The sequence below is a fragment of the Entelurus aequoreus genome, linkage group LG27 (assembly GCF_033978785.1).
Source record: "Entelurus aequoreus isolate RoL-2023_Sb linkage group LG27, RoL_Eaeq_v1.1, whole genome shotgun sequence".
Classification (NCBI taxonomy): Eukaryota; Metazoa; Chordata; class Actinopteri; order Syngnathiformes; family Syngnathidae; genus Entelurus; species Entelurus aequoreus.
This window is the reverse complement of record NC_084757.1, coordinates 273,159-299,140: the sequence shown is the minus strand read 5'-3', so window position 1 is coordinate 299,140 and position 25,982 is coordinate 273,159. Positions and strand designations below refer to the sequence as shown.

The window sequence follows — 25,982 nt, the reverse complement described above, 5'->3', positions numbered from 1 at the left end:
AGCGGTGTAACGGTACACAAAAATTTCGGTTCGGTACGTACCTCGGTTTAGAGGTCACGGTTCGGTTCATTTTCGGTACAGTAAGAAAACAACAAAATATACATTTTTGGGTTATTTATTTACCAAATTTGCAAAATCTTCCACCAAAAATATTTTTCTTAGTGAAATATTTGATGTGAAGTAATGGGAACCTTGGATAGGTCAATAATTCATAATAACATTGATTTTGATTCAATATTATGTTTTGAGCAATGACAGTTTGAAAGAAAAAAAACCCAGCTTTGTTTTATTAGTCAACATTGCAACTTTTTCTAAATTACATTTAACCTTTAAGCTTTTTTATTTCACTTTTGTTATGTTTTTGTTTATTTTAATAGTATTTTTAGAATGTGCCGTGGACCTTTAAAACATTAGCTGTGGCCTCCGGGGCACACTTTTGACACCCCTGCTATAGATAATAACACATTAAATGTGATAAATCTATGGATAAAAAGCAGAGCCTGGCGACGCATGCGCGTTTATCTTAACTCTCTCTCTCTCCCTGTCTCTGCCCCTCCCTCACCAATGCTGCTGCGAGCACAATTTGTTTTGTTTTTAACCCCTTCTTAACCCTTGATGTACATTGAAAATACACGCAACCCTAACTCAAAATGCAGGACATTTGAGGCATTTAAGAAACTCCGCACTGAAAGACGACGTATGGTCAGTCTATCGTAGCCCGTTAGCCGCTAGCATGCCGCTAATGGGCTACGATAGACTGACCATACCTCCTCTTTTCACCGGACATGTCCTCTTTTGCGGAGCTGTCAGGGCGGAGTTTCTTAAATGCCTCAAATGTCCGGCATTTTGAGTAAACAATGCACATGTGGAATTAACACATTATTATACCTAGTTTTGTTGTGATGCCCCGCTGGATGCATTAAACACAAAGTGCATTATTTTTTTTAAACAGCAGCTTGGAATTTGGGACATGCTCTCCCTGAGAGAGCATGAGGAGGTTGAGGTTGGCGGGGTGGGGGGTAGCGGGGGGTGTATATTGTAGCGTCCCGGAAGAGTTAGTGCTGCAAGGGGTTCTGGGTATTTGTTCTGTTGTGTTTATGTTGTGTTACGGTGCGGATGTTCTCCCGAAATGTGTTTGTCATTCTTGTTTGGTGTGGGTTCACAGTGTGGCGCATATTTGTAACAGTGTTAAAGTTGTTTGTACGGCCACAAGTCAGTGTGACCTGTATGGCTGTTGAGCAAGTATGCCTTGCATTCACTTGTGTGTGTGAAAAGCCGTAGATATTATGTGACTGGGCCGGCCTTTAAGGTTTATTTGCGCTCTGTACTTCTCCCTACGTCCGTGTACACAGCTGCGTTTTAAAAAGTCATACATTTTACTTTTGGAAACCGATACCGATAATTTCCGTTATTACATTTTAAAGCATTTATCGGCCGATAATATCGGCAGTCCGATATTATCGGACATCTCTACTATTAACCGCAACATGTAAGTGTAAAAAAGCAACATTATAATTTGTCCATTTTCAGAATGTGCTCAGTGTTTCGCACACATTCATTTATTCGTGGCGGCCCGCCACGAAAGAATTAAGGCCGCCACAAAGAGATTTTTTTATTATTTTTTTGTCCTGTCCAGCTTCTCAGGCAAATCATATAGTTGATGTAGATGCCCATATCGGCTGTTCAGATTTACTTTACAAAAGAGAAGTGTAGGATTAATATTTTTGGAGCTCTTTGTTCAGTGGATCAGATGTTTGATGAAGCTTTGTGTCTATCTACCACCACTACTGTTTTCTGTTTATTTGTTACTGACTGTGGCAGGACACCTCTGCCTCTGTTTCACTTTATGTTGCTGGTAAATAATATGGTTGTAGTAGTACGCTAAAGTTACATTATTTAGTATGCACTAATTAAAGGGGCAGAGCTTTAAGAGACATTTTAGCTTTTATATTTTTATAAGATATATTTTTTGTAAGAACCACAATTAATAAATATATTTCAGTGAATAAGTTATTGTTCAAATCTGTATATAAATATGTACATAAAGTGTTGTAATTATATTGTAAAATGGATGGATGGATGGACGTTTAAAACAAAACTGTTATTATTAATTAGTAAGTATACATTTTTTGAGCCTTTTTAGAGAAAATCATATCATCATAGTAAATTATGCAAATTCATCGATGATGTCATGGTGACCACGCCCATAGCCACGCCCCCAACGCCACAGGTATCTTGGCAGTTTATGGGAAACACTGGTGCTTGTTCTATTTTGAAACAAAGAAAACGATCTGAAGTTGTCTTTATTTTTAAGTTATCGTGCCGTGATTTTACCAGTAGGGAGTAGATGTTTCTCCGTGTGGCCCCCCGATCTAAAATGAGCTAGACACCCCTGCTCTAGACCCTAAAAGTGCAAAATAGCAAAGTCTCCTTCAAAAAGCCTCACATGGTCCCGTCTCCAAACATCTGACAGGCAAGTGGGGGCTTTGTGAGGAGTGATTGACAGCAGTATTCTTTTCCTTCATGCTCCTCGCCAAGGATCTCACGGCTGAATGGAAGAGCCTCCATCTTCGCTTCTTTTGTCACATAGAAATTCTCAGGAGCTGCTTCTTTTTTTTTTTTTTTACTCTTTCGAGCAGATATTTAATCAGCAAGCCATGAGAGTTTGGTGTCATGTTTCGGAGACATGAGCGTAGACTCTTCTTGGGTTTTTGGAGAATGTCCTCCGGTAAATCAGGTATTTAAAAATGTTTGTCCTCGTGCACGCGACACAGGCGATGCCTACAAAGCCTAAAAACAACCCGTCAAGGTGGCGTGTGAGAGCTGGTAACCATGAAATCATTCCATCCCACTAATCATTTCCCCATCTGCTATTTATTTATTTGTGGAGTAAACAAGGGGGGGCCCCCCCTTTGGGCGACGAACATCACACCATCAATGAGGGGCTTATTATGGTATGGCCGTAGACGGCCTGGCTCAGATTGCTTCCTCGCATGCGGCCCCTCCCCCCCGAGGCCCCTCATTGAATAAAAGCAAGGGACTTGATATATGGGCTCTTTGATGGAAATGAAAGGAAACCGCATTTTGCGGCTTCCTCAGAGATGCAAGGCACTCTCAGAAAGTCGCTATTTTTACGAGCCTGCGTTCAGAAAACAGAATAGGTTAGCATTTCGGGCTGCGTCCTCCACATCAGTGGTCACCAACCCTCTCAGGGCCCTTCTACACTAAACCTGGCTAAGGTTATCCAGGGTAAATCCCACCTAACCTTGGTCGTTTGAAGACCCCCTCCCCCTCTCCGTCAGCCGGCGACCTAATACGCATGTGCGGAAAATGCGCACATCATAGTTACCTTCAGTGTTGCTTTGTGTGCAAGTTCTAAAATGTAACTTATCTGAACAATATCCAGTGTTGTGCTATTTCAATTACCTGGAATCCAGTGTGCTGTGAAGTCCTATTGTAGTGAATCACACCTGAGCCATCATAAATTAATCACATTTTTAATGGACATGTAAAAGTACACAATATGATAAAGAACATTTTACAACAATCAATCTAGGGATCTAAATATCTGGTCAAGACACTCCTCACTCTTTTGCCTTCACCTTTTTGGACCTAGACGTTGAGTCCGCGACATACACTACCGTTCAAAAGTTTGGGGTCACCCAAACAATTTTGTGGAATAGCCTTCATTTCTAAGAACAAGAATAGACTGTCGAGTTTCAGATGAAAGTTCTCTTTTTCTGGCCATTTTGAGCGTTTAATTGACCCCACAAATGTGATGCTCCAGAAACTCAATCTGCTCAAAGGAAGGTCAGTTTTGTAGCTTCTGTAACGAGCTAAACTGTTTTCAGATGTGTGAACATGATTGCACAAGGGTTTTCTAATCATCAATTAGCCTTCTGAGCCAATGAGCAAACACATTGTACCATTAGAACACTGGAGTGATAGTTGCTGGAAATGGGCCTCTATACACCTATGTAGATATTGCACCAAAAACCAGACATTTGCAGCTATAATAGTCATTTACCACATTAGCAATGTATAGAGTGTATTTCTTTAAAGTTGAGACTAGTTTAAAGTTATCTTCATTGAAAAGTACAGTGCTTTTCCTTCAAAAGTAAGGACATTTCAATGTGACCCCAAACATTTGAACCGTAGTGTACATGGCGGACAATAACTGATAGAGTCTGCTCTGCCAGTCCAAAAGCATTCAATGTTTTCCGTAGTCTTTCCTCGACGGCCAGGTAATACAAAGCACACGCTACCTTTTTTTATCACATCCACGGGAGCCCGCATTCTCGTTGACTCTCCTTCGACAAATGGACAAAGTTTTTCGGTAAGTAGAATCACAGCTGACCTGGACATTGGAAAGTTCTCTTGCCGTCTGAGAAGTGTTGTATCCCAAATAGCTGCAATGGCGTTCTCTTAAGGCAGGGGTGTCCAAAGTGCGGCCCCGGGGCCATTTGCGGCCCGCAGGTCATTTTTTTAATGGCCCCACGGCACATTTTAAAAATACGTTTGAAAAAAATTAAAAACATAAAAAGTGGTATATAAGAGCAAACAGGTGAAATGTAACAAGAAAATGTTGCAATGTTTACTCTAATAACACAAAGCTGCCATGCAGGCTGTTTCTTTCTTTAAAAAACAATAATTAATCAAAATCAATGTTAGTATGAATTATTGACCTATTCAAGGCTCCAATTAAGTCACATTAAATATTCCACTTTGAGGTATTTTTTGGGGGAAATGTTGCATATTTTGTTTGCCATATAAAAAACAGAGCTGATTTTTTTTAAATAAAGGCCTAAAACTAACAAACAAAAAACATAAACAACAATAAAACTTATAATTGACAGATAGATCTGAAGTGGATCTCGAGATTATTGTGTTAAAAGTAAACAGTAAAAAAAATTTAGAATTTTATTTTTTAACACTTTAATGAGTAGGACCCTTTTGAATCCCCAATAATTTTAGTGTGATTGGTTTTTAAGTGTCATTGCTCAAAAAATAATAATGAATTAAAATCAATGGTGTTATGAGTTATTGACCTTTTTAAGGCTCCAATTATTATATAATCTCAAATATTCCACTTAAAAATTGTATTGGGTGAAAATTAGGGATGTCCGATAATGGCTTTTTGCCGATATCCGATATGCCGATATTGTCCAACTCTTTAATTACCGATACCGATATCAACCGATACCGATATCAACCGATATATACAGTCGTGGAATTAACACATTATTATGCCTAATTTGGACAACCAGGTATGGTGAAGATAAGGTACTTTTTAAAAAAATAAATCAAATAAAATAAGATAAATAAATTAAAAACATTTTCTTGAATAAAAAAGAAAGTAAAACAATATAAAAACAGTTACATAGAAACTAGTAATTAATGAAAATTTGTAAAATTAACTGTTAAAGGTTAGTACTATTAGTGGACCAGCAGCACGCACAATCATGTGTGCTTACGGACTGTATCCCTTGCAGACTGTATTGATATATAATGTAATATAATGTAAAGCAGGAGTTCCAGGTTTCCCAGGATGCGTAGAGCACTCTACGATGATCTGGGACCAGATCCAGAAGGCCAAGCGGGAGAAGACCGACCTGCATGTCATCTGGCTCGATCTCGCCAACGCGTACGGATCGGTCCCACACCAGCTGATCAACTACGCCTTGGAGTTCTTCCACATGCCACCCTGCATCAAGAACCTGGTAGCGCTTTACTTCAGCGATCTGCAGATGTGCTTTGCCCTCCAGGACTTCACCACCGGGTGGCAGCATCTAGAAGTGGGAATTGCAATGGGGTGTGCCATTTCTCCAATCTTGTTCGTGGCAGCCTTTGAGATAATCCTCATCGGAGCAAGGCAAATGGTTGGAGGAATCAAAACACCATCTGGTCAGAGGTTACCCCCATTGAGGAGCTATATGGACGATGTCACCAGCCTCCTTCAGACAGCAGCATGTACATCTCGACTGCTGAAAAGGGTGGATGAGTTGACATCATGGGCCAGAATGAAGATCAAACCCTCCAAATCCCGTAGCCTGTCACTCAGAAGGGGAGTCAGAAACGACAACACCATCTTTGTCGTCGGGGGAGAGAAAATCCCCCTCCTGTCTGAGCAACCCATCAAAAGCCTGGGGAGGCAGTACACTGCAGAGCTGTCCGATAAACAGATGGGGAGGACTGTCATGAAACAACTCACGGACGGCCTGGCAAGGATCGACCAGAGCCAACTCCCTGGAAAGTACAAGGTCTGGTGCTACCAGTTCATACTCTACAGGAGGGTGATGTGGCCTCTGAAAATGAGCGAGATCCCCTCATCTGCCGTGAGTAAGATGGATGGAAAAGCCAACTCATTCATCAGAAAGTGGCTGGGACTACCACGGTGCCTTTCAGAAACGGGCCTCTTTGGGAAGAACGCACTGCAGCTGCCACTGCAGTCTATCAGTCTGGGCTATATGCAGGAGAAGTCCAGGCTGGTCCTCGAACTAAGAGAGTCCACTGACCAGTCAGTAAGGAACGCCAATGCCAAGGTTCCCACTGGCCGAAAGTGGAAAGCCCAAACTGAGGTTGACCGAGCTGTCAGTAGGCTGCATCACCAAGAGCTCATGGGCAGAGTCCAGGCAGGAAGAGCAGGGCTAGGATGGGGAGAAGCGCCTCGGTTCTGGTCTAAGGCCAACCGCAAGGAGAGGAAGGAGATGGTGGTGGCGGAGGTGACGAGGATGGAGGAAGAGCGCTATAAGATCAAGGCCGTGTCGCAGGGCCGACAAGGAAGGTGGACAACCTGGGAGGGAGTGGTCAACCGGAACATCAGCTGGTCCGACCTGTGGAAGATTCCACAGGCAAGGATCAGCTTCCTTATTCGTTCAACCTACGACACGCTTCCCTGTCCTCGTAACCTTCACCAATGGTTCGGGAACGAGGAATGCTGCTCACTCTGCAATGCTCCCAACGCAAGCCTCCAGCACATCTTGTCGGGCTGCAAGACCGCACTCTCTCAGGGGCGCTATAGATGGCGCCACGACCAGGTCCTGAGGAAACTAGCGGAGGTGCTGGAGGGGTGTCGACAGGGCAGCAAAGAATCACCACCAGCAGAGAACCATACCAGCTTTGTCACGGAAGGGGGGGGTCAAAGATACATCAGGCCAAGAGAGACAGCAGCAAGGCCCTTTTCCCCAGACCAGGAGTGGGACATGAGGGTTGACCTCAATAGGCAGCTCCGGTTCCCCACGGAGATCACCACTACATCTCTCCGCCCGGATATTGTAGTGTGGTCCAGCAAGGCAAGAGTGGTGCACCTTATTGAGCTGACCGTACCATCGGAGGAGGGGATCGAGGCCGCCTTTGAGCGCAAGAAGGCCAAGTACTCGGAGCTGGCTGCTGAGTGCCGGGAGGCTGGCTGGAAGACAACCATCTACCCAGTAGAAGTTGGCTGCCGAGGCTACGTGGGGCTGTCAACCACACGCCTTTTGAGGGACGTAGGAGTGACTGGAAGAAAGCTGAGAAAGGCCATAAAAGATCTGGCAGAGGAGGCCGAGAAAGGCAGCTTTTGGCTCTGGCTGAGGAGGAAGGACAGGAGCTGGGGAAAGAACAACTAACCCCGATAACAGCCGCAGGGGGTAACAGCTATCAGCTGCAGGGGGTGACAGGGAGACGTCCCTGTCACTGCTCCGCCACCAGGAGACGTTCCAGGATTAAAGGAGTGAAACGTTGGTGAATGGTGGTTCCTGGCTGATGACCCTGCAGCTGACCCGTGGGCACTGGAGGAGGTGCGACAGGCAGCAATGCCAAGCAGGAAATACTACCTACCTGTTCATTAACTAGGAACCACAATATTAATAACAGAAAGAAACAACCCTTTTGTGTGAATGAGTGTAAATGGGGGAGGGAGGTTTTTTGGGTTGGTGCACTAATTGTAAGTGTATCTTGTGTTTTTTATGTGGATTTAATTTAAAAAAAAACAAAAAAAAAACGATACTGATAATAAAAAAAAAACGATACCGATAATTTCCGATATTACATTTTAACGCATTTATCGGCCGATAATATCGGTCTGCCGATATCGGACATCACTAGTGAAAATATTGCATATTTTGTGTTTTTTCCATAAAAAACTGTGTTTTCTTTGACAAAAATTTAAATCTTTAAAAACGTTATATTGACAGATAGACCTAATGTTGATCTAGAGATTTAAATTTAAAAAAAATAAAATAAAAAAATAATACTGAATATTGACACATTTTTAATATTTTTTTTACCAAAACACTTTGGGGTCCCCGGGATCAAGCCTGAGTGGAGGCCTGAATGTATATTTTTTATACATATATTCAATTGGTTTTTAAAATAAAAAATATCAAAATGGCCCTCGCTTGCTTTGATTTTTTAGTGCGGGGCCCTCAGTGGAAAAAGTTTGGACACCCCTGTCTTAAGGTATTGATGTGGGATTTCCACAAGCGATTTCCAGTGGCGTCAGAAAGTTGGAGGCGAGTCACCCAGACATGCCTGTGTGGAAATCACACATGAATACCTTAAGAGAAGCAAACGCACGATTGCAGCTATTTCGGATACAACACATCTCAGACGGCAACATCGACGGTTTTGGATAAGGCCTGGAAGAACGACACGAGAACGTTCGAATGTCCAGGTCAAACGTGATTCGACTTAGTGAAAAACTTCGTCCATTTGTCGAAGGGGAGACAACGACAGACTACCAAAGAAAGCGAATACATTTGGACTGGCAAAGCAGACTATTACTAGTTATGTTGTGAAGCCATGAAGCCTACAAGCACAGTGTCCTGAACAGATATCTACGATTATTGTAAAATTTTCTTTATCACATTGTTTACTTTCACACGTCCATTAAAGATATGATTCAGGTATGATGGCTCAGGTGTGATTCACTACAATAGTCTAACAGCTGCTGATGGTGAGGCAAGCAAGGTTTACTGTAAAAGAAATGTGTCAATAGTCTACATTGAAACAGAGGGTAAGGAAACACTTCCAGGTCATTTTTTTCGCACATGCGTACTCTGTAGTGTTGTGCCGGTGGACAAAGGGATAGGGCAGTGGTTCTTAACCTTGTTGGAGGTACCGAAACCCACCAGTTTCATATGCGCATTCACCGAATCCTTCTTTAGTGAAAAATAAAATGTTGTTTTTTTTCAAATTCAAGAAAAAGGCATGTTTTTTTTACTGGTGCACAAAATGAACCGTGCATGAACATCACCTTGTTCAAAGAACAAAACCAACACAGTGCATGAACTCACAACAAATTACACACCTTACACATATTACCATGAATTGATTTAACTTGGACCCCGACTTAAACAAGTTGAAAAACTTATTTGGGTGTTACCATTTAGTGGCCAATTGTACGGAATATGTACTGTACTGTGTAAACCAGGGGTCACCAACGCGGTGCCCGCGGGCACCAGGTAGCCCGTAAGGACCAGATGAGTAGCCCGCTGGCCTGTTCTAAAAATAGCTCAAATAGCAGCACTTACCAGTGAGCTGCCTCTATTTTTTTAATTTTATTTATTTACTAGCAAGCTGGTCTCGCTTTGCTCAACATTTTTAATTCTAAGAGAGACAAAACTCAAATAGAATTTGAAAATCCAAGAAAATATTTTAAAGACTTGGTCTTCACTAACTGACAAAGAAACAGATAACAGATTTGGTGTCCAGTTCAAAGTGTGACATGATTTATTTAAAAATTTGAGTTGACTTTTGTATTTTACATGTGTTATTATTTGTACAAACATGGTGCAAAGTAATTCATGATTTGTTAAAAATGTTAGTGGCTAGCTAGTTAAAATGGGATATTTTGATTTCACAAGACTGTTTTAGAAGTGTTCATTGAAAATGTTCAATTTGAAAAATGTGCACTTAGAGAAAATATAAAAATGAAGTGTTGCATATTGATATTTATCTGTTTCTACATATATTTATTGTGAGAAATCATTAAGATGATCAGTGTTTCCACAAAGATAAATATCATTAATTAATAATAATAACATAGAGTTAAAGGTAAATTGAGCAAATTGGCTATTTCTGGCAATTTATTTAAGTGTGTATCAAACTGGTAGCCCTTCGCATTAATCAGTACCCAAGAAGTAGCTCTTGGTTTCAAAAAGGTTGGTGACCCCTGGTGTAAACTGTACTGTTTCATATAATGTATTCTCTTCCTTTGCAGTCTGCTAGGAAAAGTTTCAATCAATCAATCAAAAAACCTGCAAATCAGATGGAAAATTAGAGGGAACATTGTTTGGGGGTATCCATAATATGCCGATAGGGAGAAGTTTTTATTTACACGATAAGTCGGATGTGTCTTTACCTCCGCCGAACCCCTGAGGCCGACTCACCGAACCCCTAGGGTTCGATCGAACCCAGGTTAAGAACCACTGGGACACATGTGTGGACACGGATAAGGTTAGGTGGGATTTACCCTGTATAAGCTTAGCGTAGAAAGGGCCTTAGTGTGGTTAGTTTTACAGTGACTTCATTGTGAAGAACATCAACAAAATATTTTTTTCAAATATAACTCAAACGACTGTTTACATATTTGTCAAAGTAAATTGCAGCATTCAGGCAGGGCAGAATAAAGTGTAGCCTGTCTTACCTTTTACAATAAGCAACAATTGAAAGTGCATTGAACAAAGAGAGCACCGTCTACCAAGTCAAATTCCTTGTGTTAAAGATGATTGTGAAACAAAGTTCAAGATTGTTGTGATAAAACTACACAAGAAATAAGAAATAAACAAGTCGTCCTCACATACTCTGCAATGTGTTCAAAAGAGAAGTTTTAGGAACTCCCCCAACTGTCTTCAACCAATCAGCAGTTGACTGCACAGCCTGCCATTTGAAAGTACCAGGAACCTTCCAAAGCTGGCAGGAACCAAAAATAGTTCCTGAAGAACTAAATCTACCTGGTTAGTTTTTGGTGGATTGGATTTAAATGGGAAAGTTTCTGCGGTGGGGAAAAAAAAGCCTTGTGTAATGTTCATTAAGTTTATTTTCGACTGTCTCCGGTAGAAAAAAAAATAGCGAAACGCCTGCAGAATCGAACATCTTGCAGGTAGACTCAAAAAAACAGAGCATAAAAGTGACTGGAGCAAAATTTATACCAAAGCATATCCAGTATCTGGACAATTATTTTAAATGTAGATTCAAATCATCATAGGTCCCCTTTAAACCCCAAATTTGGACACCATAAATGAGTGAATGCGCTCTACAACACACCCACTGTATCTTTTAAGAGGCTTAGCCAAATCAGCACAGAAGTTACAGGTGGGACTTGGTACCGTAACTAATTGCCCATAAGTCATCGACTCTGTCTAATGATGATGAAACCTTAATGATATCTGTATTACATGCATGCTAGCATGTTTGTTGACCACACCCCAAAGGGGGCAGACACCTTAGATGTCACTTAGTCAAGTTGACACCAGGAGATGTCATCATTTATTCACATGACTGTCACACAGAGACAATCATTGAAGTCATTACTGGAGTCAATCATTGAAGTTTTCCACTGTTATTGAGGTCAGTCATTGAAATGTGCCACTGTTATTGAGGTCAAGTGCACTTAGGTTGAACGTTCCTGTCCAAGCAAGAGATGTGTCGGAGCCAAACAGTGTGTCCCAAAGGAAGTGATCCCTCAGAGCAAAGATAAACATGCTGCCAAGTTGGAATTCACAGCTATTTAACCACCTTGATTTTCAAAAACATTGCCATTATCCTTTGGCATGAAGAGGTCCAACTAAACAAGACTGGTATTTGCTCCCATTGACGCGGTTCTCGCCTTCCAGAACGCAAACATTGAGCGTCAGTTTAATGGCTGTGTTTGTTTATTTGTTTTAGACAAATGGTGCACACATTGGCAGACTTTCCCTTAAGGTCGGGTTTTCAAATGGTTGTAGTTCAGGTTGACGGCTAAAATACTGTGACGGGGGTAAAACACCCTGAGCCGTGGTCACGCCGGTCCTTGCATCCATGCCTGGTTGCCTAGTTTAATTGGTATCAAAGCTCTGCAGCCTCATGTTGAGACAAGGGTGGCACAGAGTTCAGCAAGAGAAAGGCAATTATCACAGAAGTGGGCCATTTTCTCACCCAATTTAGAGCCCGACTGTATGTTTCGCTCCATTATTATTATTAATCCTCTCCCACGAGCACAAGACGTCCTCTTTAAGGCCACTAAGCACATACTGTTAGGGTGGTTCAGACTTGGCTGTCAATAGCTTTAAACAACACATAATCGTACACATTGTCAAAACTCTCTCCTTAAAAAAACCTCACACACAAAATGTACAAAAACAAATTTAGTTTAAAAGCCCTTTATTCACCACTGTTTTAGTTTGAAATTGTTGGGTCATTTTGTTCAATGGTAGATGTGTAGTTATGTTTTTGTAGAACTAATTTGTAATAAATAGCAATTAAAAAATGTCTCTATTGTGGAACAAATAAAAATGTTGACCTATATTGAGATATATATAGATAGATAGATAGATCTAGATATGCCTACTATATCACTCCCCCAACTGCGCCACCGTGCCAGCAACCTGAGGGTTCCGGGTTCAATCCCCACCTTCTACCAACCTATACAAGTATAATCCATTTATCATTATTTATATATATATATATATATATATATATATATATATATATATTTTTTTAACAACTACAGATAAAATACAACAGATGCAATATATACACATGATACTAATATTTAGGGTAACACTTTAGTATGGGGAACACATATTCACCCTTAATTAGTTGCTTATTAACGTGCAAATTAGTAACATATTGGCTCTTAATTAGTCATTATTAAGTACTTATTAATGCCTTATTCTGCATGGCCTTATTATACAACCAGTAAGCCATTAACTAACAGTCTTCCCTCAACCTCAGAATTATTGCTTATTAGTAACCCTAACCCTGATGTTCCTCGAGTGTCCAATTAACTCTAAATTAAGCCTTTGTTACTTTAATAAGCAACTAATTAATAGTGAATATGTTCCCCATACTAAAGTGTTACCATATTTAGTATTAACACAAATAAATTGATAATTAGAGAGTAAGTTAGTAGTAATAACCAGTGCTCCTTTCTACTAAGCTGTGCTCTGATGCCATTATTAGTTTTATTTAAATGTTTGCCATATTTATAAATTGTTGACGTAAATTGTGTTACAATTTGAGAACAGAAAGTGAACACGTGTGTTATTAATTGCTATGATGTGAAAAAGGCTCGGGTTTAAATAAATGTTGCTTTTTCCTACTCCTTTTCGGATATGTTGTAAAGAGAAATGAAAACATGTGGTGCATCATATTGAAACTTTGTACCTGTTCCAAATAACCTTCAACCAAACAATATTTCAGGGTTCGTCCCAAAGAAACCTTACAATGTAACAAATCCATTAACTGTATGAAAAATTGTATACAATTGAGTATACGGCAAGTTATTGGAATGTAGAAAAATCCCATATTTTTACCAATTTTCCCATACTTTGAAATGCAAACGTTGATGCTACTGCTATACACATGTAACAAAGGTGTTTGTGGAAGCCCCTGAGGTTTTTTGCTGCTAAATTAAGCACAACATTAGCGCCGCATAAAACATTATGTCGCTACTGGTCCGCCGTTTCCTAAAAAACATATCGGTCGATCTCTGTATCCAATTAAATTGTTCGATGGGCCTCCTGGGCACTATAACGTATTATGTCTTCTTGAAAAGGAAACTAATCAGTTAAAGGTAGTGCTATGCGATATGGACAGAAATATACACAGTATATACAGGTAATTAATACCCCAATGACAGCATGTATCACTATTAGGGCTGCAACTAACGACTATTTTAATAATCAACTACTGTATAGGGTTGGGTATCGTTTGAATTAGAACAATTCCGATTCTTTGTTTCGATTCCGATTCCTGACGATTCTCGATTCCGATTCTTTTAAGAGGCAGGGTCAAAAAAAAAAAGTTTAGGATATTTTAAATGAGCTAGCTAACCTACAGTCTTTCTGAATGAAATAGTCTGACATTCTCCATCAATTTTAATTCTATTAACTTTTTATGAACTTTACTATAAATTCCTCACAGGGCTGTTTTCAACTAGAATATAAATATCAAATCTATGAACTTGAATATAAATATTATAAATTATGAATACATTTTCCCAGGGGTACACTTTCCTCAAGAGAGCTTTATTTTTGAAAACCTCATGAAAACACATTTACACATAAGTGTATGATGCTGCACGAAACCTCATGAAAACACATTTACACATAAGTGTATGATGCTGCAGGAAACCTCATGAAAACACATTTACACACACAAGTGTATGATGCTGCACGAAACCTCATGAAAACACATTTACACATAAGTGTATGATGCTGCAGGAAACCTCATGAAAACACATTTACACATAAGTGTATGATGCTGCACGAAACCTCATGAAAACACATTTACACATAAGTGTATGATGCTGCAGGAAACCTCATGAAAACACATTTACACACACAAGTGTATGATGCTGCAGGTACTTAAAAATGTTACCGCGCTCCCACTGATGGGCTAACCTGGTGCAGAAAAGCAAATAAACAATAAGAAACAACTTGCAAAACCCAGTCCAGATTAGCAGCAGGTACAGTATAAAATCAGAGACAGTTCTTGTTTAGGAAAATGACCATATCCGCCTTCTCAGGCAGGACGCGTGAGCGTTCTGGACAGATAGTGTCTCCTGCTGTGGAAAATACACGTTCGCTGGGTGTGGAAGAAGCTTGAACGCATAAATAGGAGAAAGCTAGATCTGACAGCAAAGGATAAGTCTTTTGTTGGTTCCACCGGACCACCACCATGCAGCAGGGTCGTCAGACATAAGTATCGGTGGAACGTCCTGGTACATCTGCAGCTCTCTCTCCACTCGTTTCTTGATGGACATGGAGCTCTGTTATTTCGCGGTTATTTCATTTTTTTTTGTAACGTAAAGCCACACTTTCGACCGCCGACGCCCGCTATCCATGCTTGAGCTTGACTGACTCGCTCGGCTATGCTAACACTTCCGGCGGTGGGCGCTCCTTCGTTGGTGTTCAGCGGCTTCTTCTTCCGGTTCGGCGGACATATTTTTTTCCGGTCGGCGGACTAGGTATCGAAAATAGGAATCGAAATTTAAACTTTTGAACGATTCCGGGAGAATCGGAAAGTTAGTCCCGGTTCCAATCGATACTCGATACTCAACCCTACTACTGTAGTCATCGACTAGCTTAGAATGGAGCCATCAACCCCATCATCAAAGTCCCTGTTTGAGTAACTTCCGGCATTATATTCCATTTTCGAATGTTAACCGACTGCGGAGAGGCGTGTTGGTTTTACAATGTGGTAGGAACATAGATGAATGCCAAACTTCTGCTTAAAGACCCTTCAGGAGTCATTGAAACGTGATAAAAATAAGTACATGTCGCGTTCTTTGATCTACTCTCCAGGCTTACCAAGTTCAGGGTAAAACCAACCCTGTAGGTCAGAACCACCCTCCTTGGGCTTCGTGTGGGCACCAGTTTAGACGAGGCCCATCTGCTCTGGAGCTGGCAAATGCCTGAGATGTTTTTAATTGAGTCAATGTGAAACCTTCTGAGAGCCCGAGGCTGTTGGGGGATCCTGCCGCACATTCTTTGCCTCCCTCTAAACGAGATACTCGGAGTCTGCCGAGGATTTCTTTCCCTGACTTTTCTGATGAGGAAAAAGGCTCCTGAGCAAAATGAACTCAGCCTGGCTATAAAACTCTTATGTCAGTGTGACACAGTGACTTATTTCAGCAGGAATTCTACTCCCGTCCTCTCAACCCCTTCCCCTTCTGCTGTTTCCTGCATGGAAAATTGCAGTCTCATTTTGGAGGTTGTCTCATTGTGAATGTTTTGAAGTTCTTCACTTGAGAGTTTTCAAGTACTAACAGATGTGGTTCGTCCATCTCTCTCATTTAAGTCGGGATGGGGGCGGGGAGGGTCTGCTGGTGCGGCTGTTTTTTTTCTAACTGGCAGTGGAAAGGAATTGAACACCCCCGAGGTACAGTTTGGTCCAGAGACTTGTCTTGCCAGACCTCAGTATATCTTGTTTGACTTGCAGTCAGGTGGAAAAAGCCACAAGAGTACATACACTGCATGGCGTCAACATGGCTGTCAATGACATTTGTGGTCAAAATGCTGTGGAAGACATACAGGCTAGTATGCACATTTTACAGATATTCTCAAAATGGTATAGTCGTTAGACAAATGGCTGATGGACAGTTAGTTGCCAAGTCTCACCTGTGTCTTTGCAAAGACATTTGCTTGATAGTGGCCATTTTTTCCTACTAATGTGGGGTTGAATTTTAAACACGTGCTTGTTATTCCCCTAAAGCAGTGTTTTTCAACCTTTTTTGAGCCAAGGCACATTTTTTGCGTTGAAAAAATCCGGAGGCCCACCACCAGCAGAAATCATTAAAAAAAACGAAACTCAGTTAACAGTAAAAAGTCGTTGTCGCAATTGTTGGATATGACTTTAAAACAGGGGTGTCAAACTCAAATACAGAGTGGGCCAAAATGTAAAACTGAACAAAGCCGCGGGCCAAGGTTGAACAAATGAACCTTTTAATAGGGACCCAAACAAGTTTTGTATTGAATATTGAACAAGCAAGGCTTATATAACTTTATAGTGACATGCAAAATCGAGTTTCACATAATAATAATAATAATTATTCAAAAATATCAATGGCATATCAAATACAATTTAAAGGCCTACTGAAAGCCACTACTACTGACCACGCAGTCTGATAGTTTATATATCAATGATGAAATCTTAACATTGCAACACATGCCAATACGGCCGGGTTAACTTATAAAGTGACATTTTTAAAATTCCTGCCACACTTCCGGTTGAAAAACTCCTTTGGATATGATTTATGCGCGTGACGTCACAAAATCCACGGAAGTGGTTGGACCCCGTCGAACCCGATACAGAAACCTCTTGTTTTCTTCGACAAAATTCCACAGTATTCTGGACATCTGTGTTGGTGAATCTTTTGCAATTTGTTTAATGAACAATGGAGACTGCAAAGAAGAACGTTGTAGGTGGGATCGATCGGTGTATTAGCGGCTAAGTACAATACTTACAGCAACACAACAAGGTCTACTTACTACGCCTAGCCGATGCTTGCCGCCAAACCCACGGATGAAGTCCTTCGTCGCGCCGTCGAACGCTGGAACGCAGGTGAGCACGGTTGTTGATGGGAAGATGAGGGCTGGCTGGCGTAGGTGGAGCGCTAATGTTTTTTATCATAGTTCTGTGAGGTCCGGTTGCTAAGTTGCTAAATTAGCCTTAGCATCGTTAGCAACAGCATTGTTAAGCCTTACCAGGCTGAGAATTTTTAACCGTGTAGTTACATGTTCGTTGTTTAATAGTATTGTTGATCTTCTGTCTATCCTTCCAGTCAGGGGTTTATTTATTTTGTTTCTATCTTCATTTGAGAACGATGCTATCACGTTAGCTCAGTTGCTAAGTGTGTCACCGATGTATTGTCGTGGAGATAAAAGTCACTTTAAATGTCCATTTCGCGTTCTCGACTCATTTTCAAGAGGATATAGTATCCGAGGTGGTTTAAAATACAAATCCGTGATCCACAATAGAAAAAGGAGAGAGTGTGGAATCCAATGAGCCAGCTTGTACCTAAGTTACGGTCAGAGCGAAAAAAGATACGTCCATCACTGCCTCTCTAGTCATGCACTGTAACGTTCCTCATCTACGAATCTTTCATCCTCGCTCAAATTAATGGGGTAATCGTCGCTTTGTCGCTCCGAATCTCTCGCTCCATTGTAAACAATGGGGAATTGTGAGGAATACTAGCTCCTGTGACGTCACGCTACTTCCGGTACAGGCAAGGCTTTTTTTTATCAGCGAGCAAAAGTTGCGAACTTTATTGTCGATTTTCTCTACTAAATCCTTTTAGCAAAAATATGGCAATATCGCGAAATGATCAAGTATGACACATAGAATGGATCTGCTATTCCCGTTTAAATAAAAAAAATTCATTTCAGTAGGCCTTTAAATAAAAATGGAATGCGTCTTTTCTATTTGCAGCCTTCTGAGGTAAATATCGAAATAAACTTTTTCCACAGGCTAATAATAAATTTGAAAATAAAATAACAATAATGAATGAATCAAACATTCAAGCCTTGAAGTAGCAAGAGAAAGTGCATGAATAAAACGTTAATTATTGCTCAGTTTGCTAAACTGATTTGCGTTATCACTGAATATGGAACAAGCAACGCTTATATAATTTAATAGTGCAAAATCAACTTTCAAAAAACAAACGAAAAAACATCAATGGTATATTAAATAAATAAAAAATTGGGATGAGGTGGCGACTTGTCCAGGGTGTACCCCGCCTTCCGCCAGATTGTAGCTGAGATAGGCTCCAGCGACCCCGAAGGGAATAAGCGGTAGAAAATGGATGAATGCATGAATGCCTCTTTTCTATTTGCAGCCTTCTGAGGTAAATATTGACATTAACTTTTTCCACAGGCTAATACATTTGAAAATTAAATAATGAATAAACCAACCATTCAGGCCTTTTTACTGTTTAGTTTGCAACACACTGATCTAATTTGATGTGCCCAAGCCAGATACCTGCCATCTTTTCTGGGATGCTAGTTCATTAATGTCGGGGCTCAGGTGGGCGGGGTTGGGAGTAGCGGGTGGGGGGTGTATATTGTAGCGTCCCGGAAGAGTTAGTACTGCAAGGGGTTCTGGGTATTTGTTCTGTTGTGTTTGTTGTGTTACGGTGCGGATGTTCTCCCGAAATGTATTTGTCATTCTTGTTTGGTGTGGTTTCACAGTGTGGCGCATATTTGTAACAGTGTTAAAGTTGTTTATACGGCTACCCTCAGTGTGACCTGTATGGCTGTTGACCAAGTATGCTTTGCATTCACTTGTGTGTGAAAAGCCATAGGTATTATGTGATTGGGCCGGCATGCAAAAGGCAGTGCCTTTAAGGTTTATTGGCGCTCTGTACTTCTCCCGACGTCCGTGTACCACTCCGTACAGCGGCGTTTTAAAAAGTCATACATTTTACTTTTGGCTACCCTCAGTGTGACCTGTATGGCTGTTGATCAAGTATGCATTGCATTCACTTATGTGTGTGTAGAAGCCGCATATATCATGTGACAGGGGCCGGCACGCTGTTTGTATGGAGGGAAAGCAGACGTGACGACAGGTTGTAGAGGACGCTAAAGGCAGTGCCTTTAAGGAACGCCCCCAATATTGTTGTCCGGGTGGAAATCGGGAGAAATTCGGGACAATGGTTGCCCCGGGAGATTTTCGAGAGGGGCGCTGAAAATTGGGAGGGTTGGCAAGTATGAGTATTAGCGGTAAATGTGGTGTTACAGCGGCACCGCCGCTGTATAATACCGGCGGGCCAGCTCTAATGTTAATTTGATATTGCCTCAAGGGCCAAATGAAATTACACGGCCAGAATTTGACACCCATGCCTTAAAGCAGTGGTCCCCAACCACCGGGCCGTGGACCGATTGGTACCGGGCCGCACAAGAAATTAAAAAAATATATATATATTTTTTTATTTTTTATTTTTTAAATGAAATCAACATAAAAAACACAATATATACATTATATATCAATATAGATCAATACAGTCTGCAGGGATATAGTCCGTAACCACACATGATTGTATTTATGTAAAAAAAAAATTTTTTAAATCCTTTTTTTTTTTTTTTTTTTTTTTTTTTTTTTTTTTTTTTTTTTTTTTTAAATACACCCCACTGAGAGACCACTGCTTTAAAGCATAACCAAGCATGCATTACTATAGCTCTTGTCTCAAAGTACGTGTACTGTCATCACCTGTCAGATCACGCCAGGACTTATTTGGAGTTTTTTGCTGTTTTCCTGTGTAGTGTTTTAGTTCTTGTCTTGCGCTCCTATTTTGGGGGCTTTTTCTCTTTTTTGGTATTTTCCTGTAGCAGTTTCATGTCTTCCTTTTGAGCGATATTTCCCGCATCTACTTTGTTTTAGCGATCAAGAATATTTCAGTTGTTTTTATCCTTCTTTGTGGGGACATTGTTGATTGACATGTCATGTTCGGATGTACTTTGTGTACGCTGTCTTTGCTCCGCAGTAAGTCTTTGCTGTCGTCCAGCATTCTGCTTTTGTTTACTTTGTAGCCAGTTCAGTTTTAGTTTCGTTTTGCATAGCTTCAATGCCTTTTCTTAGGGGCACTCAGCTTTTGTTCATTTTTGGTTTAAGCATTAGACACCTTTTTACCTGCACGATGCCTCCCGGAATTTCTGACATCTACAAAGAAATGAGCCACCGGCTGCCACCTACTGGTATGGCAGAGTATTACTCTGCCAAGCTCTAGACAGCACCGACACTCAACAACAACACAAACAGAAAGTGAGGTCTAATTTGATGTGTTCCTCCCATGCAGGCCTGGACGCAGAGCTTTACTACGTCCGGGACGACGTTGTCAATCATTACGCGCTGTCCTTCACTCTGCCGGACCCCAGTGAGACCAACAGCCTTCACTTCACGTGGCACTCCAAGTCCAAGGTCAGTCCCTGGAACCACTTAGACAGCACACCGTTGGCCAGTTACCCCACGACCTTCTCTCGTCTTACAGGTGGACTACCAACTAGGTTTCCTCGTAGAGAACCCTGTTGCCATGAACCTTCCACGGAGCAACATCACCAGCCAAGGGGAGGTGCCCCGCGTTCCCTCCGGTTTGTCAAATGTCTTCTGTCTTGGCGGGATCACATGCTTCCACTTTGTTTCACCCTCTCAAAAATGATGTCCGTAAATCCTCGCCTTTCGGTGTCAATTAGACCGGATTAGGAATGTTTTGGAGTTGCTTTTTGCGCAATTGTGGCAACATAATCCCTGCACGCATTCTTCTTGCCTGAAATCACGTCTCCCACCTGGACACTGGCGTTTACACAGCAGGGAAGGTGCAAATAAACAAGAACGTGGAAGGTGCTGTTGACGAGGAACATTTTGCATTACGAAACAGCAGTGAAGCAAGTTTGTAGCACCTCATGCTGTAGGAAAACATCTTGTATCATACCTTTTTTACACAAACACATCATATCATACACCAGGGTTTCCCACACATTCATTTATTTGTGGCGGCCCGCCACGAAAGAATTACGTCCGCCACAAATAATTTAAAAAAAATAATTAAAAAATTAAAAATTAAAAAAAAAAAAAAAAATTTTTTTTTTTTTTTTTTTTTTTTTGGTACTCTCCAGCTTCTCAGGCAAATCATATAGTTGATGTAGATGCCCATATTGGCTGTTCACATTTACTTTACAAAAGGGAAGTGTAGGATACTTCTCTTGTTGCCTTATTTGTATTTGACTTTATTAAATGTATTTATATTAGAAACACAACATGTGTACCGTATTTCCTTGAATTGGCGCCGGGAATATAGTATTCGCCTGCCTAGAATTACAGCCGGGTCAAACTCGTTTCGCAAAATAATTAGCGCATGCTTGGCACTTCCGCCGGGTCAAATATGAGTCATTAAATGACTCCCGCCTCCAGGTGGTAGAGGGCGCTAGTGATCCTTCTTGCGACTACCAGTACTGCAGGAGACAGGTACTGCAGAAGAAGACAACAAACAGCAAGCATGCAGCAATTGTTTGCTTGCACTTTTAACATGGAGGATTACATATCTAAAATAAAACCGTTTTCTAAACTGGACTTTCAATCGAAGCAGGAGGTAATAATTAAAGGAATATCTCCAGAGACTTTTAAAATTGAAGAAAGATGAGAAAGACTGCCTTTGATCAGAAGCAGCTGCACATGGACCCATCTACAAGTAAAGGTAAGATCATAATAACGTTTTTTTTTATTAAATGTGTTTTTAATGATAAGGTATGCGCCGGAGTGAGAAGAGGTTTTAAAATAATTAGAGCATGCTTGCTCATTCCGCATGGTTTTGGTAACCGCAGGAGTGAGAAGAGGTTTTAAATTAATTAGCGCCCCTGCGGCTATTCAAGGAAATACGGTATATAACAAAGGGTGCAAAGTCTGCAGGCAGTAGGAAACACATGGTTAAGTGTAGGGAGTAAAACTGATGGCAGTCTAAAGTTCAAGATTTTTGGAGCTCTTTGTTCAGTGGATCAGATGTTTGATGAAGCTCTGTGTCTATCTACCACCACTACTGTTTTCTGTTTATTTGTTACTGACTGTGGCAGGACACCTCTGCCTCTGTTTCACTTTATGTTGCTGGTAAATAATATGGCTGTAATAGTAGGCTAAAGTTAAATTATTTAGTATGCACTAGTTAAAGGGGCAGAACTTTTGAGACGTTTTAGCTTTTATATTTTATAAGATATATTTTTTGTAAGAACCACAATTAATAAATATATTTCTGTGAATAACTTATTGTTCAAATCTGTGTATAAATATGTACATAAAGTGTTGTAATTATATTGTAAAATGGATGGATGGATGGACGTTTAAAACAAAACTGTAATTATTAATTAGTAAGTATACATTTTTTGAGCCTTTTTAGAGAAAATCAAATCATTGTAGTAAATTATGCAAATTACTCGATGATGTCATGGTGACCACGCCCATAGCCACGCCCCCACCGCCACAGGTATCTTGGCAGTTTATGGGAAACACTGTATCATTACAGAAGTTACTGCTGAGGGCTCTCAGGACTTTAAATTAGAGATCGACTGATTTGGCATTTTGATGTATTTCGGTAATGTTTTTTTGTTTGTTTACAAGTACAAAACCTAAAACCAATAAAGCGTAATAAAAGCCCTCTTTTCACCTCTTCCTGGAAAATGTTCACAGTCCACATTTTTCTGCCGTTTTTAGCCATTCCACCTTCAAAACATTAATTTTTAATTGGGACAACGAAACTACCATTTCTCTTTTTGTACAAATTCCCAGTTTTCCCGAAATTCCAGGAATTTCGAAATACCCATTTAAATTCAAACAACTGTTACCACTAGAGATGCCGATAAATGCGTTAAAATGTAATATCGGAATTTATCGGTATCGTTTTTTTTATTATCAGTATCGTTTTTTTTAAATGTTTTTATTTATTTTTTATTTTTTTATTAAATCCACATAAAAAACACAAGATACACTTACAATTAGTGCACCAACCCAAAAAACCTCCCTCCCCCATTTACACTCATTCACACAAAAGGGTTGTTTCTTTCTGTTATTAATATTCTGCTTCCTACATTATATATCAATATATATCAATACAGTCTGCAAGGGATACAGTCCGTAAGCACACATGATTGTGCGTGCTGCTGGTCCACTAATAATACTAACCTTTAACAGTTAATTTTACAAATTTTCATTATTACTAGTTTCTATGTAACTGTTTTTATATTGTTTTACTTTCTTTTTTATTCAAGAAAATGTTTTTAATTTATTTATCTTATTTTATTTGATTCATTTTTTAAAAAAGTACCTTATCTTCACCATACCCGGTTGTCCAAATTAGGCATAATAATGTGTTAATTCCATGACTGTATATATCGGTTGATATCGGTATCGGTAATTAAAGAGTTGGACAATATCGGATATCGGCAAAAAGCCATTATCGGACATCCCTAGTTACCACACCAACCGATTCCAAAAATTCCAACACCAACTCATTCATATCATCTAGGACAATTGTGCTAGTATCAATATTTAAAAAAAAATCCTATTTCCCCCCCAATCCCAAATTTCTAAGAAATTCCCATTTCCATGAATGGATGCATTCATAGTTATATAATTCTCCAAATGTTGCGCAATTTTTTTTTACCCAATTCCGACCTTTCAACCATCCACCCACATTTCTCTCTTCATATGTCGAACGCAAAGCATTTGGTCCCTTTCCCTAAATTCACAGTTTTCCAGAATTTCCGGTAATTTTCTCCCCATTGACAATGAACGGGAAATAAACAATCTACTGCATATTCCACATTTCTCATCTGATTTGAAGCGTTCCAACATCCACACACTCCACTCACCCTGCGCATGAGTGTTTAATTGACCCCACAAATGTGATGCTCCAGAAACTCAATCTGCTCAACGGAAGGTCAGTTTTGTAGCTTCTGTAACGAGCTAAACTGTTTTCAGATGTGTGAACATGATTGCACAAGGGTTTTCTAATCATCAATTAGCCTTCTGAGCCAATGAGCAAACACATTGTACCATTAGAACACTGGAGTGATAGTTGCTGGAAATGGGCCCCTATACACCTATGTAGATATTGCACCAAAAACCAGACATTTGCAGCTAGAATAGTCATTTACCACATTAGCAATGTATAGAGTGTATTTCTTTAAAGTTAAGGCTAGTTTAAAGTTATCTTCATTGAAAAGTACAGTGCTTTTCCTTCAAAAATAAGGACATTTCAATGTGACCCCAAACTTTTGAATGGTAGTGTAAATCGCTCCAGAGTATAAGTCGCACCTCCGGCCAAACTATGAAAAAAACTGCAATTTATAATCCGAAAAATACGGTATTTGTCGGCGACAAATGTTATTGTTGACTAATGGTTTCGGTCCTATTGCTGGACAAAGTAAAAGCTGCTTTGGATTTGGGTTATGTGGACAATCTCTGATTGTAGTCAGGGGAGAGCATCACTCAACTCTGTCTTCTGTTCCTTCCAGTTTTTCGAGTGGACCTTTTCTGCTCCGGCAAGATTGACGGCGAGGCGGTGGTGACGCTGCAGCTCAATCTGAGCATCCAGGCCAACAACTACACAGTGCTCAACTTCAAGAGGAGGAAAATGTGCTACAAAAGTAAAGCGCTGCACAAAAAAAAAGAGTGTCATTGATTGAACAAAAGGTCTGATGCAAACGCTCCTTTCTTTGTGGACAGGAATAGATTCCGACCCCAAAGTTCCATTCCCTTTCAACAACCACAGCCTCCCCACCCTCCAGCAGCCTGACTGTGAGTATGGTCACGTGTGGCCATGTTTTTTTTTTACCAGAGCCCTGCAGAGTTGTATTGACTCCTCCTTTTGTGCGCCCACTGCCATGGCCAGCAGTGGTGCTTTGTCTCAGGCACTGTAAGCTTTCACTGCACTGTGGAGAAAAGAGCCAGCTCCGAAGTGGCGCCCCCGGTCCACTTGGCCTCCATCAAGTGCTCCTGCTTTGTCACGTACCTTTTTTTTCTTCTTCTCCCCCCTCTACCAGCAGATGGCGTGACCGCGCCCACCACCTCCACTCAGGTGTTCTACATCAGTGTCAGCGTGTGCTGCATCGTCATCTTCCTGGTGGCCATCATCCTGGCCATCCTGCACCTGCACAGCATGAAGAGAGTGGAGATGGAGGACAGGTTGGTTTCAAGCTGGTTTACACTAAATCAGGGGTGTCCAAACTTTTTCCACTGAGGGCCGCACACGGAAAAATTAAAGCCTGCGGGGGCCATTTTGATAGTTTTCATTTTCAAATCATAACAAAATATATGGATTTTTTTTTTTTTTTTACCTTTAGGGCTCCCGGGGACCATAAAGGGTCTAAGTCATTAAAATGTTAAAAACAAGTCAAATTTTTTTATTTATTTAACACTTAAAGTAAATCTCTACAGTATATCAACTTTAGGTTGATATAAAATAAAAACAAAACAAAAAGGTTTTATGCCTTTTCTGTCAAGACAACTTAGTTTTTTATAATAAAACTGAAATATGCAGTTTAGTTTAGTTTATTAAGGATCCCCGTTAGTCTACACCGCAGTGGAGACTATTCTTCCTGGGGTCCAGACAAAAAACATCACACAATCACAAAACAAAATATTAAAATGCAGTACAACATGATCAAATAATAAGATGTTTTAATACAAAAATAGCAACAACAAAGAACCAAAATAAGTACAGGCATGTGATTTTTCCGTCTAAAGTCGTAATTCCGTCTTTTTTAATCTCGGGGGGAAAAAAATAAATTATCTCCCGTTTTTCCGTTTTTTTTCCG

At 40.4% G+C, this 25,982-nt stretch overlaps 1 protein-coding gene across 4 annotated transcripts in view; it reads left to right on the top strand.

Moving 5' to 3' along the window:
• The window catches only part of LOC133644812 (tyrosine-protein kinase RYK-like), a 133,470-nt gene that overhangs the window by 18,360 nt on the left and 89,128 nt on the right, over positions 1-25,982 (top strand). For 2 of the 4 annotated variants that reach the window (XM_062039559.1, XM_062039561.1), the window contains exons 2-6: positions 20,477-20,598; positions 20,669-20,768; positions 24,681-24,812; positions 24,892-24,963; positions 25,209-25,350. In XM_062039559.1, the coding sequence (XP_061895543.1) occupies positions 20,477-20,598; positions 20,669-20,768; positions 24,681-24,812; positions 24,892-24,963; positions 25,209-25,350 (568 nt within the window). The remainder of the gene's footprint in view (positions 1-20,476; positions 20,599-20,668; positions 20,769-24,680; positions 24,813-24,891; positions 24,964-25,208; positions 25,351-25,982) is intronic. The other 2 variants (XM_062039560.1, XM_062039562.1) reach the window with 1 other exon arrangement.